Source organism: Poromitra crassiceps, assembly GCF_964638095.1.
Source record: "Poromitra crassiceps genome assembly, chromosome: 12".
NCBI classification, from domain to species: domain Eukaryota; kingdom Metazoa; phylum Chordata; class Actinopteri; order Beryciformes; family Melamphaidae; genus Poromitra; species Poromitra crassiceps.
The window spans coordinates 25122664-25135842 of NC_139632.1; the positions used below are offsets into that span (position 1 = coordinate 25122664).

At 39.9% G+C, this 13179-nt stretch overlaps 1 protein-coding gene across 1 annotated transcript; it reads left to right on the forward strand.

Moving 5' to 3' along the window:
• The first annotated feature begins 3054 nt into the window (after positions 1 to 3054).
• Positions 3055 to 5106, forward strand: sox14 (SRY-box transcription factor 14). The gene has a single exon (XM_083647128.1). The coding sequence runs from the start codon at positions 3462 to 3464 to the stop codon at positions 4164 to 4166; it is 705 nt and encodes a 234-aa protein (XP_083503254.1). The 5' UTR covers positions 3055 to 3461; the 3' UTR covers positions 4167 to 5106.
• Positions 5107 to 13179: the final 8073 nt, after the last annotated feature.

The following is a 13179-nucleotide window of genomic DNA, read 5'->3' on the forward strand; positions in this document are numbered from 1 at the left end:
CACTCTGTGAAGATAAATTAGAATTTAAAAACATTCTACTGAAAAAGTTATGAAAGTGGCTGTAGACACTTTATACCAAATCATGCATGGGTTCTCTTGGTCCCTATTTATATTTTATATTTTTATTTTTTACACAGTAGAGGACCATTACTAAATAGGATGGAAATACAATAAAATGCATTGAAATGTCAACCCTAGCTTTTGAGAGTTTTGAGGGAGGACGCAAGTTTGCAGTGAAGAAAGCCACTTACCGCTTCAGCACCATGGACAGTTACGGTAGGGGAGCTTACCTCAATGCTCTCCACGGGAGCCCAAGTTCGCTAATAGGCTCTCGGTGTGTCAGTGCGCTCTCCATTCACATTTTAAGAGAAGATGGATGGACATGTGTCCTAAAATAATCCTAGTTGTGTGTGTGTGTGTGTGTGTGTGTGTGTGTGTGTGTGTGTGTGTGTGTGTGTGTGTGTGTGTGTGTGTGTGTGTGTGAGTGTGTGAGAGATATATTCATAAAATATATTAAAATATTCTCGAATAATTTGAGTTTATTTTTCATTATTTTAAGCCAGTATTTTGACAATCAAATCAAGAGAGAGAGAGCGAAGTTTTCGCGACAGCCCATGCAAGCGACTATAAAACCGTAAAACCCCTATATTATTTTCAAAAATATTTTCCTTTTCTTCTCAGACAATAGGCAATGCCAAATGTATTAAGGGGTATTTGAAGGGGGAATCAAAGAGAAACTGCCGATGGAAATATTGCAATCCTAGACAAATCAAAACCTATTGCATTTCTCATTATCCTGTTAAATTGTCGAGGGAACGTTCAGGCATGCATTTATTATACAATCAGGGTTTGAATAAGAAACATAGCTGACTTCTCCCTCGTGAGTAGGAGGTGCAGCCCGTCAAATAATTCCATGTTATCTAATTCATTGATCTCAAAATGAAGCCAAGCCGGTGCTATACGCCACATGTCCAATTGCATGCACAGTGAAAGATAACAATTTCAAACTTCTAAATACGCCGAAATATGGCCCAGACATGCATGCGGTACCTTGCAGGTGAACATCGACTGCCGATTTTGAGGATTTGAGGATCTTTTCTGTTGGCATCGAGTTGGCGCAATGGAAAATAGCAAACGAACTCGGGGGCGTCCTCAGCTGTTGGCTGCAGTTCTTATGGTGAGGACGAATAACTCCCGGAATTGACCAAATTAACGATAGTTTTAAGGTTTTGAAAAAGGAAAGATATGATGACAATCGCGTTGTGCATCCAGACGCATGCGTGTGTGGGGAGGGAGAGAGAGATGAGAGCGGGAGAGATTGCCTTGAAATGGGACTAGAGAAATACACTCCATTTGAACATACATTTTTGTGGCATATTCTTTTTGTCCTGTTTGCACAAACTATATAGTTTTATTATCAACACACTGTAAATTGCCATCAATGCACAGAAATTGCTGGCTGGCATCACCATTTTATTTTATTATTATTTTTAACATGGCAAACCACGTGTTTTTTGTATATAGGCTATGCCACATTTTATGAGAATAGCCTATTATTGGATCAGTGTGATATAAAGCAAAAATGACCATATATTTCAAGTTTGTACAGTCCGAGGGGGGGGAGATTTGCAAGGGGCTGTGTGTGTGTGTGTGTGTGTGTGTGTGTGTGTGTGTGTGTGTGTGTGTGTGTGTGTGTGTGTGTGTGTGTGTGTGTAACATCCCATATAGGCCAAAGACTAAATCTATTTAGCAGTGGTAACTAACTAGTCGGCTATTATGGTTGTATCTCCGTTTTGACAGCGCTACAGAAATCACGCTGCCTGCATTTGGTTTAATAATCACAACTGAAGGAATCACTCACATATCACGCACATTAGCCCGAGGGTTATTAGGCAATGTGGCCCTCATTCAAACCCATTTGCATATTAAAAAGATCACTCTGTGCCTATTTAAATCCACACTGCGAGCTAATGCAACAATTATTATGTGGCTATGCTCACAATGCCTGTTTTTGCTTGATGTAACATTTTTGGGGGGTGTTTGAAAAATGTGTTAATGTTCAGCATGTTTTGGAGACAGTTGGACTGTATCCTATATGATCCTTTGGCAAGGCATGGCATATATACAGTACTATCGGCATATGGTGTTTTAACAAGGCGATTCAATGTGTGAATGTGAGGGGATGGGGGTGTAAATTAAAGGGGGTCTAGTTTAATTGAAGTTAAGTGTGGCCTATAGCACCGACATGTTTAGAATAAGTTCCATTTGCTGAAATATGAAGTATAGCCTAGAATTGGAGATTTGATAGCAGCACCTGAACCCCTGCACAATATAGGTAAACCACTTTTCAACTAACGACTTCAAACCCTGCTGAAGTGCCTTTGAGCAAGACACTGAACCCATAGCCTCCAGGCGGGCTGTTTATCTGACCCCGACCTCTGACCTCCCTGGAGGGGGGCAAGAGGAAAGAGAATTTCCCTACGGGGATCAATTACTATATTATTACTCACCTCTTCAATAAAAGAGAAGAAAAAAAATGGCACAAATAAAAACTGTAAAAATATCTATCATTTAATTGATATATGTATTTTGGCAACAAAACCTCAAATATGATGTCTGTGTACTGCAACTTATCTGTAGTATAGTCATCTCTGTCTGGATAGAAGTCAGCTTTTACCCAGAAAAGAGGTTGAAGGTCCGTGTTTGTTGCAATTCATTACATTAAATGGATTCGGGGAGGGATCCTGCATGAGTATTAACCACCCCCCCCTCCTCCTCCTCCCGTTTTATTTTTTATTTTTATATTTTTTTACTAACCGGTCTTTGTTTATGTTGTAATGTACATCTTTTTTCGTGAAGGTATTATAATAGTCAGTCTCCGTGCTGATTGGGCGCTCAGGTTGGTGAGTGAACGCCCTGCAGATTATGTCAGATTGCGTGCAGAAACCAAACCAGCCCAGCCTTTGAACTTCACCGCTTTTGGCTCGTATTCACGCTCTTCCGCTCATTTCCAAGCCAGCCAGGTGCTTTGCAAGACGACGAACCTCAGAGAGAGCGAGGGAGAGAGAGAGAGCAAACGAGTGAGTGAGAAAAATATACACTGAATACTTTTACGAGTCCTACAAACTGACTGCGGAACATTGCTTTCACCTTTGTGGATTTTTTTCTGCGTGTGCAGCGTCTTGCATGTTTTGCAGTACTGCAGGTCTGAAAGAGAGTTAATGTTGAAACTGGACTTGAGCAAACGGACATCAGTGTCTTAACTCCGCGGGGGAATTGGCCACTGGATTTTTATTTATTATTTCTATTTTATTTTGCTGCTTCCCAGACTCATCACCATCCCAGAAGTGGCATGACTGGTATCTGGCATCTAAACAGGTGAATCGTTTCCTTTCGTTCAGATAAGAACTTTTTTCCTCGTTATTAACATTGAGGATAACAGTGCATTTTTTTTTGTAAAGATGTCAAAGCCTGTCGATCATATCAAGAGACCCATGAACGCGTTCATGGTTTGGTCCCGGGGCCAGAGGAGGAAAATGGCACAGGAGAACCCCAAAATGCACAATTCGGAGATCAGCAAAAGACTGGGCGCAGAGTGGAAGCTGCTCTCAGAGTCTGAGAAGAGACCTTACATTGACGAGGCCAAGAGGCTGCGGGCTCAGCACATGAAGGAGCACCCCGACTACAAGTACAGACCTAGGCGCAAACCCAAAAACTTGCTGAAGAAGGACAGATACGTTTTCCCTTTGCCTTACCTCGGGGACCCAGACCACCTGAAGGGACTGTCCATGTCGGACTCTCTGTTGGGCTCCTCGGAGAAAGCCAGGGCGTTTCTGCCGCCCACGTCCTCTCCCTACTCCTTTCTCGACCCGAGTCAGTTCAGCTCCATCCAGAAGATGTCAGAGATGCCCCACACGTTGAGCACCAGCACTTTGCCATACGCGTCCTCTTTGGGATACCAGAACGGCGCGTTCGGCACCCTTGGGTGCCCCAGTCAGCACACCCACACCCACCCGTCGCCCACAAACCCGGGCTACGTCGTCCCCTGTAACTGCTCAGCTTGGTCAACGTCAAGTTTACAGCCCCCGGTGGCCTACATACTTTTTCCAGGTATGACCAAGACTGGGATAGACCCATATTCATCCGCACATGCCGCTGCCATGTAACCCTCAAGACTGTATCCTCTTTATAATTAACTTGAATACTGAAATGCATGTATATATATTATGGACAGCGCGCCCCACAATAAATAAAATAAAAAAGTCGCGAACAGTATTGACTGCCTTGGACTTGTTATGGCAAAAAAGAAAAACAATAAAATAAACTTTACCAGAAATCCAACCACATGTTCCTGACCTGAAACAGTGAAGCTGGGAATTGGAAGGACGATGCCCTGTGAACTGTAAGAAATGTAAATGTTATAACGTTTATGGCAACCAGAAAAGGGAGGCCTTTAACTTTATTTATTGTGTACATTTCAATGCTGATATGATGATTTGTGTTGACTATTGATAGGCTACTCTTTTTTATTTTGAAATTTGGCTTGCACAATTTACTATTAGCACTCTTATTTCCTGTATAGGCCTAAGTATTAGTCTACATTTTGGCACTCGTAATTTTATGATGTTATGGATAGGGTCAAAATCAGGACCTATAGATTGGATATACGGGTTATATTGTTTATATTTATCAAACTGGCACATAAAACTAGACGGTCTATTTAAGATGACAAAAGAAAAATCAGTAACATCCAATGTTTAATTTTGCATTTTTCCTGTGGTTCAGTGCTAATAGTCACACGAGTAATTTTTGTTTTGAGGATAACTTCTATTTGAATTCAAGAAGTTATAATGTGTATTTTCTAAGATGGTCATTTAAAAGCTGTCATGTTATGGAAAGGAAAATGTATCTAGAAGGTTGATACCTCCTGCTCTTTGTTCAATTGCTGAGCAAAGACATTTCGAATAAAGACAATCTGTCTTCAACAAGATCAATTTTCTGTATTTGTAACTTAGGTTATTGCGTACATGAGTTGGCATTGGCAAAGATAATGAATTATTAGGTGTTTGGGGGACGTTACAATTGGTAGAAATAGAACCTACAATTAAAAAAATGTTATGCAATATTATGGAAATATTAAAACAATGCCATTTTACTTTCACCTTCTCCCTTTTTTATCTAAGATTTGAAACACAAATATCGACCCCCTCAAAGCCAGCATTTGAGATGAAACGAATCTGCCTGTTAAAAGTTTCGAATAGATTTATTTAACTACATATAATTGCAAATAAATTATTACATCTCACCTGTTTGGCCTAACTTGACCCCCAACTCCATTAAGTAAGTGTTGACTACAATGACTAGTCGATGCTGGTTATAGGTTTCGATTTCATCCTTTGACTTAAAAGACTATAACAAAATCGGGCTCGCCCTGCAGCAGATAATCAACTCTTATTTGCTCGATCGTTTCTTTTTTTTTTTCTTCTTCCGTGTGTGGCTTTTTCAAGCTGTCAAACTTCGGCAGTCTGATCTTTTCTTTAAGTAGGCTTAATTGCCTCTGCATTTGGCAGCGCTTCCTTCATTTGAAACAGGTTTCAGACATGTTCACTGCATTAGGTGATGGTTAAGGTGTTTTTGTGACACTGAACTGAACCGGCTGCGGTCTTTGATGTTTGACAGTTCAGGAGAGGCCTCCCTGGAGGGATTCCGCTCGTCCGACTTGTTTGACTGCTTAATGACTTCAGGAGGGAGGCTTCTCCTTAATTATAGCTTCACTTATCGAATGAGCACAATATGATTCTATGGTTTCAAGCTTTATGGCTATAGCCATAACTCGCTGGCTGTCATTTAGTTTTCTATTATTGTATAGCACGCATATATGTTTAACCGGTGTGAGAAAGTCTGTGTGTGTGTGTGTGTGTGTGTGTGTGTGTGTGTGTGTGTGTGTGTGTGTGTGTGTGTGTGTGTGTGTGTGTGTGTGTGTGTGTGTGTGTGCGCGTGTGTGCGCGTGTGTGTGTGCAGCCAAAACTCAACACACCAACTCATTCACACGTGTTAACGTGTATAAACTTGTGAGCTCCATGGAAGCAATAGCCAACACTGAATAAAATCAGCTTTCAATCCAGACGAAAGGCCTATGCTAGACTTACTATTTTTCACCAAATAAAAACAAGTTTTTATAAAATGGGGATTAAATGCATGCGTTTCGTTCAACCCCTTTACTTTTTCGTCTTTGTCGCCATAATGGAGAATAGGATTTGCAGACCGCGGTGCATATTAGAATACTGTAGTATTAATTAAAAAAAATCATTTCACATCCAAATTGTTTACTTATCTGCCAGGAACATATGCTGGGAGAAGTTAAGATTCTGCACTATTGCCCAAGGTGCAATTCAATATTGGGGAGGGAGGGGGAGGAGACGGGCAGGCTCAGATTTTTATGACAGACTTAGCCCTTATCTAGAGCTGTAAATTAGGGTGATACTTCATTGAACCGAATGTGAAGTTTTACATCAAACCCCTAAAGCATCCTTATTCAACTTTGAAATTAGACAATTATAATTACTTTCGGAGTAGGCTTGCAGAAATGGGACCATGACTTATATTTTTCCGCAATATAAGCAAATAACCTTTATATGACAGTGCTTAATAAATTACTATCTTTAAACGCTGTTAGGCCTACTTTGTTTTCATATTTTCTCACGTCTCGTCTGCATTTTTTGAAATTGTTTCAGGCTTTGCCGAGTAGCATGCACCCTCCATAGGCTACCTGTAATTATACAACTCAGTCACGCAAATTGACTGTGATTATTCAGCGCCCCGAAATAAATAACCCCAACAATAAGTGGCATCTGAGAAATATAATGGGGGGAAATTATGATTTGAAATTATAGACGTCCTAAATCTCTCTTTAACTCTTCCCCTTGACGTTTTTATTGGAGCACAACAGAGAGAATTCAATCTGCCTTATCTCTCCAGGACTCCTTTCAGCTCAAGATCAGAGAAAAAGAGAGCATAATTGTTCTTTATTTTATTTAATTTAGCACGACAGCCAGCGCTTTCAGGTCATTTATATGCTTCATTTAGTGATAAAAGTCAATGAGGAGGGGGCACCAGGCGCCTTTCTTCCCTCCACAACACTTCAGTCCAAAATATCAAACAGATGAAACAAAAAGTGGGGGGACAGGACACTTTTAATTAAAAGCCATGGGTCATTAACATGTTACCCTGAAATCATCTTTAGTAAAATTAAGTTTGATAAGTAGCTATTGAGAACCTCGTTTTGTATTTAGCCATACTAATTTCCTAAATCAAAAGAAGTTAGAGTCCCCTCGAGGAGAGGCTGAAGAAAAAATAATTTATTCGCTATTGATGAGGGTGACGATGTCTTTGTTGATGATCATTATGATAAGGAACAAGAGAACGAGGGTGGTTTCCATGCTATATGCAGTTTGCCTCAAAGATGCATTAATATTGGTATTGGCTTGTGTCGACGCCAGATTTGACACAATATTGAGAAATTGTTTGGGGGGATACAACTGATCTCATTTCAGCATATTAAATATTGTCTGCGAAAGACCAAAAATCATCATTGCTAAATCCAGTATTATCTAAAATTGAATCTGGGATACCATTTTGACGGAAGAAAAGTAAACCTAGTTCTGTTGTTTGAAGACCGGGACTTGAATTTGGGGGTCCCTGAATTCTCATTTGAAAGAAATGAAATAGTGAACGAGCTGATAAGAAGAAAGGGAATGGATGAGCTGAGAGAAAAGGCATCATGCCACGGCTGTTTAATGTGCTGTGCCAGACGGAAAAGTGATTTACACTTTGCAGATAGCCTATAAAGACAGTGCATTTTATTTTATTTTTATTTTGCACGCGCACGCACATACATCCACACAGAGTAGGTTATAAGCGTGCACGGAACAACTCAGTCGTGCAGCTTGGGCCTATTCTCTGGATGGATAGGATAAAGCATCAGACACAAAATATGTCATGCTTCACTTGGAACCACCAAACTCAACGCCCGCGTTGTGTAAAACGGCACCCGCACCCGGTTCATTTCACCCTCTGCCTCTGAACAAACAGTGTGCAGAAGTTAAGTCTGCCATTGTTTTACAACTTCTTTGAACAACAGTCAGTTTTATGCTGGTTCGTTAACTTTCTCATGTGTTCAAAATAATCTTTCATTACCATTACGCACGCATGTCGGGATGCATGGACGCGTGCCTTTTACGCGCGCCTTTTGGACCTGCACTGTTGACTGTTGGTCACGTCAGGCACATTGGCTGCAGCTAGTACATAGGCTATTAAACACCACAGTTTAGCGCTTGATAAATTACCCATTGCACAATGCTTAAAATCGATCATATATTGTACAATTTCCATAATGGGAGCTAAATCGTTAAATCATTTTACTTTTCTGGCGATTTCACGCGGTTTTGAATGAAGTAGCCTATCTGAAATGGCATGTCATTCAATGGTATAGGTCCCGCCTGCACAGTTCATTATCACTACTCATTTATTTTTATATATTTTAGTGGATGTCATGAGCTGTCATATTAAAAATGGTCAGTTGTTTCTTTTCTCCGGATGCACTACATGCATGTTCAACCTTTGACCTTTGGCCTACTTTGACATTTTACATTTCACTTTGCTGCTTTTAACAAATTCTTGTGAAAAGTCTACAGTTGCCACACAGTTACCCCAAAAACGAAACCTATTGTATCTCTCTGAACTGCCAATACAGAAACTTTTCCCCCAGCATTGACATGCACATGCATTATAATAATAATAGATAATAGATAGCCTAACCACATAGCCCAAAATCAATATGTATAATATATTCTGATAGACATTTTTAACACATCTAGTTTCATGCAGATGTACCTTATTCTTGTTTTGGCAAACTCTTCATGGAGTTGATTCATTTATGGACAGTATTTCAGTGGCAGGAGTTTTTGAATCAGAGCTGCAGCTTGTGATCACATACAAACCTATTCAAACAAGTAACCAATCATGACTTTTTGGTTGATTTTCTCTTTCATATTTATTATTTAATTATTAGGCATTTTCTTCCTCAATTGTTTATTGTAAACACTTTCCTTACATTAAAATATGTGTCATGATTTAGTTGGGTGGGTGGGTGTATGCATGCATCATCATCTGTGTCGTTTTCAGTCGAGGAGCTAAAAAAAATAGATGGTCAATGTATTGTAGTCAATGTTGCTCCAAAATGCCATTATCTTTTTTCCTTCTCTTCATCTCAAGCTCTTCACCAATTGTACTTTTTCCAGTGCTGATATAATGAGCTTATTTATGGAAAGGGTATTTGCTTTTTGATATTCCTGATTATCTTAGTTATTTTTTAAATTTCTTCACTGACATTCACATTTGTCAGTTCACAGAATAAACTCCATTCAGATTGCAAGTAACTTGATCAGCATGCATCATGGGGGGTGCTGATGATATGTTTAAGAGCTGTACAATACATTGACCTCCATATGTCTTACAAAAAAGTGGAAAGACAGCCATGCCACTTGGCAAAATGAAGGATGAAAAGTTAATCAAAGATGCTAATGATGATATTGTATAGTATTCAAGCTCTGCAATACACTGTAAGAGCTCTAATTATTGGAGGGTGTTGATCCCAGTGTTAACACAAATTTAAGGTTAGAAATATGTCCCCGGGGGCGATTATCCAATTTTTTCTACAAAGGTTCCATACTTTAATAAATACACACATTTACTTCAGAAAATACATTGTATTTTCATATAAAATAATTTAGGTGATCTTTTGAATGATTTTAAACTTTTTGAAGTGTAGTTCCTGATTATGATAGGCTATACTTGATTTATTTCTGTAGTTGCTTGTGGCGAGTTCTGCACATGAAACAGTGGACGCTCACTATTCTAAAGCTTATTTAGCCTATCTGATACCTGTTCGAGTGCATCACTAATTGGCTATTTAGTCAGGCCTTGCTCACAGAGTTGGCATGCACTCTCTCCTCTATCTCCCCAGAGGACCTTCATCGTCCACTTCCCTGGCTGATTCCAATTCAGCTTATAGCTGTGCTCCATCAGTAGCTAATGAATGCAGCTGTCCATGGTGCTGAACTTGTGTTCACTCATTTTGGCCACTAATTAGCCATTTTTGTCCATTTAATCGGCCCTAATGACCTAATTCAAAAATCTGGCCCTGTCACCGTCTGCTCGGGACCTCTGCTGGTAACCGTGCCAAATATGAATGCTGTCAGGCCGACGGTGTCTGAACAAAATGAAACAGAGATACATACGTAGGTTTGCTCATTTATGTGTATACGAGTCTATAGCAATGCATGTGGACACACATCTCTTTTCACCCCTGGGTAGCCCCCCCCATAATCTCCGTAATTCACAAAGTTCCAGTGAAATAGCACACCAGAGAGCAACTACTGCAAATAGTTAAATACAATGATGGTTTGGTGCTGCTGACTAAAGAAGATGAGTACAACCAGATGTGGAGATATTTTCTCCAAAACAATTTCTGAAACTTCGCTCAATTAATAAGCTTCAGTCATAGCAGCTGATCACAGTGTAAACGGCCTACAATCAAATTGTATTGATTTGCATATAACCCTTTACAGTCACGTCGCACAGATGAAAATAAAGGTGGATTAGTGTTAAGAGGACACCCACTCCAACAATATTTGAGCTGATGTGTTACAAAGGAGGCACATATGAAACATACTGTACCTTATGACATCCATGTTTTATTCAAACAGACAAGCAGGGCAGACGCAGATACACACACACCCGCACATGTGTTAGTGTACACCCGGCTGTGCACACACACACACACACACACACACACACACACACACACCAGCCACACACAGAACTACCTGCCTGATTTAGTGCCTTCAGCGACTCAGGTTGAGGGCAGCACTGGCAGTCCAAGCCAATGGAATCCCTTGGTAAAGAGGATGCTAATCGTAGCTTCTTGTGCCTGAGCATGTCTTCCTGGGCCAAATGAGATTAGAGGGAGTGGGATATGGCGAAGCGACGTGCGTGGGGTTCTGGAGGTGAAAGGTAAAGGCACTTATCAGGAGGGTTCCCCTCGGGGTCCTCGGCGGCTGACTCAATCAAAACCTTGCACGCACTTCTCACTGGATTAGACTAATCAGGAAAGAGCAGGGGATGTATAGACCACTTATCTGAATAAAAAACATTGGGCTCTCTTTCCCTTTGAAAAGACCCTACAGAAATGTTTGTTAATTTTATTTATTACAGGATGCTTGTCGATGTGGCAATCTTCCATGGAATCATTAAAAAACGGCTCTTCCACTCACTGAAGGCACGCACTGTTTACATGGTACAAAGATAGGGGAGCCTTTGATGTTCCAAATTTCCCTCGTTCACTCATTGTCATTATTATTATTTATATATTTAGTTAGTTTTTATTTATTTATATTCACCATTTGTGTTTCTCGTACCACAACAGATCATACTGATGGAAGGTAGTCAACATAACAAAGACCCTGAAAGGTATATGAATATTTATTACCAAGACTACTTCTGAGCCAGACAGGCCGTTAGCATTCAAAGGAATAGTAAGAAGATAACAGCAATTTTCACACTCATGATTACCTTCAAATTAATCTCTATTTCTTGAAGGGATGTATGATAGTTGAGTAGTCTATCTTTCGTTTCGTGTTTAAAAAGTTATTTGATCAAAGTTTCAATTACTTTTTTTTTTTTTTTACAAAATAATCCAAAACAATTGTAGATTTTACTGGTGGCATAGGTAGAATAAGGTGAAACATGGTTATAATGAAAGTCTTGGGGGTCTGTATACAGAAAACATACAATACTATTACTGGATTGAAGTAAGAATTTGGGGCGTTAGTGTACCAATTATGACTATAAAGCTCATTCTTGATGTGTAGGACTTGGCAGCCTTTCACAACTTTCTTATGCCATGCACCGAATTCCAAACTTCTTATTTAAAGTTTTTCAAATAAACTCATATTAAGTTGCCATGTAGTGTTGGTTTTAGTATAAGAACTCTGTCAATCATTTATCATTTTGAGAATGTTGAGGCTCTTCATCCCTGGGCTTTGCCAGTCTGTTCCAGGAATACCAATTTTGTTAATATATGGATTAAGGACACACTTAAAACTATTATCTATATATTAACTATTATCAATTGCATTCACCATTCTACCATACAACTTCTGTTTGTCCTTGCCCAGTTCTTAGTATTAATGAATACTATGAAGTTCTCAGGGCCCACTACAGTCCAAATTGAATGTATCTGATGAAACTAAACTAGTGGCATTGACTGTCTTTGGGCCATTTCTTTTCTCCTAGATTATTTTAATCTCTTAAATGTATTATGAGGGAATTTGAATGCCATTTCGATTATTTGCCGGAAAACTTTGCATGCCAACAATACAATAATCTTTTTGTTCACTCACTGTATTGATTTACCTTGGCGCAATGTGAAGTGTCTGAATGAGTAGTGTCCCTTTACACTCTAACCAGTCTTGCAATACAAAATGCTATACACTGTACAACATTGTTATCATCACAAAGCAGTGCGCTCTTGATTATGCCAACTAATTATGTCAGCAAATACGCTCTACTTCAGGAAGCTCCGAGCAGTAGATGAATAAGATATCGGCCTTGTAGAGAGACTTGATTTGCGGTATTGTTAAATAATGTAAGATTCAGGTGCCTCCCAGTACCTGACATGATAGTAAGAGAAGGAGCCATATAGAAATAGCTTGTTTCCTTTCAAATAAGATTTCATTGTGTTGCAGCCATTACATTGTTTCGAGAGGAAATAAAAAAAACAAGAGCCCAAATCATGCCATATCGTGGCCTCTTTAAGATAAGATGGACAAGTCAGTGTTTAGTCAGTTTAATGGCTAAAGGGTCATAGCTATGGATAGGAAGGTTGTAGAGAGTCAAGATTGGAGGGTAGGGTTAGTGGCTAGGGGGATATGGGTGGTGTTGGGGTGGGGGGCCATTTGGATAGGAAGGTGGTAGTCAGGATTCGATGGTGGCTATAGTGGCTAGGGGGATATGGGTGGTGTTGGGGGTGGGTGGCCATATGGAAGGTGCTAGAGAGTCGGGATTCGAGTGGTGGGTAGGGTTAGTGGCTAGGGGGATATGGGTGGTGTTGAGGGAGGG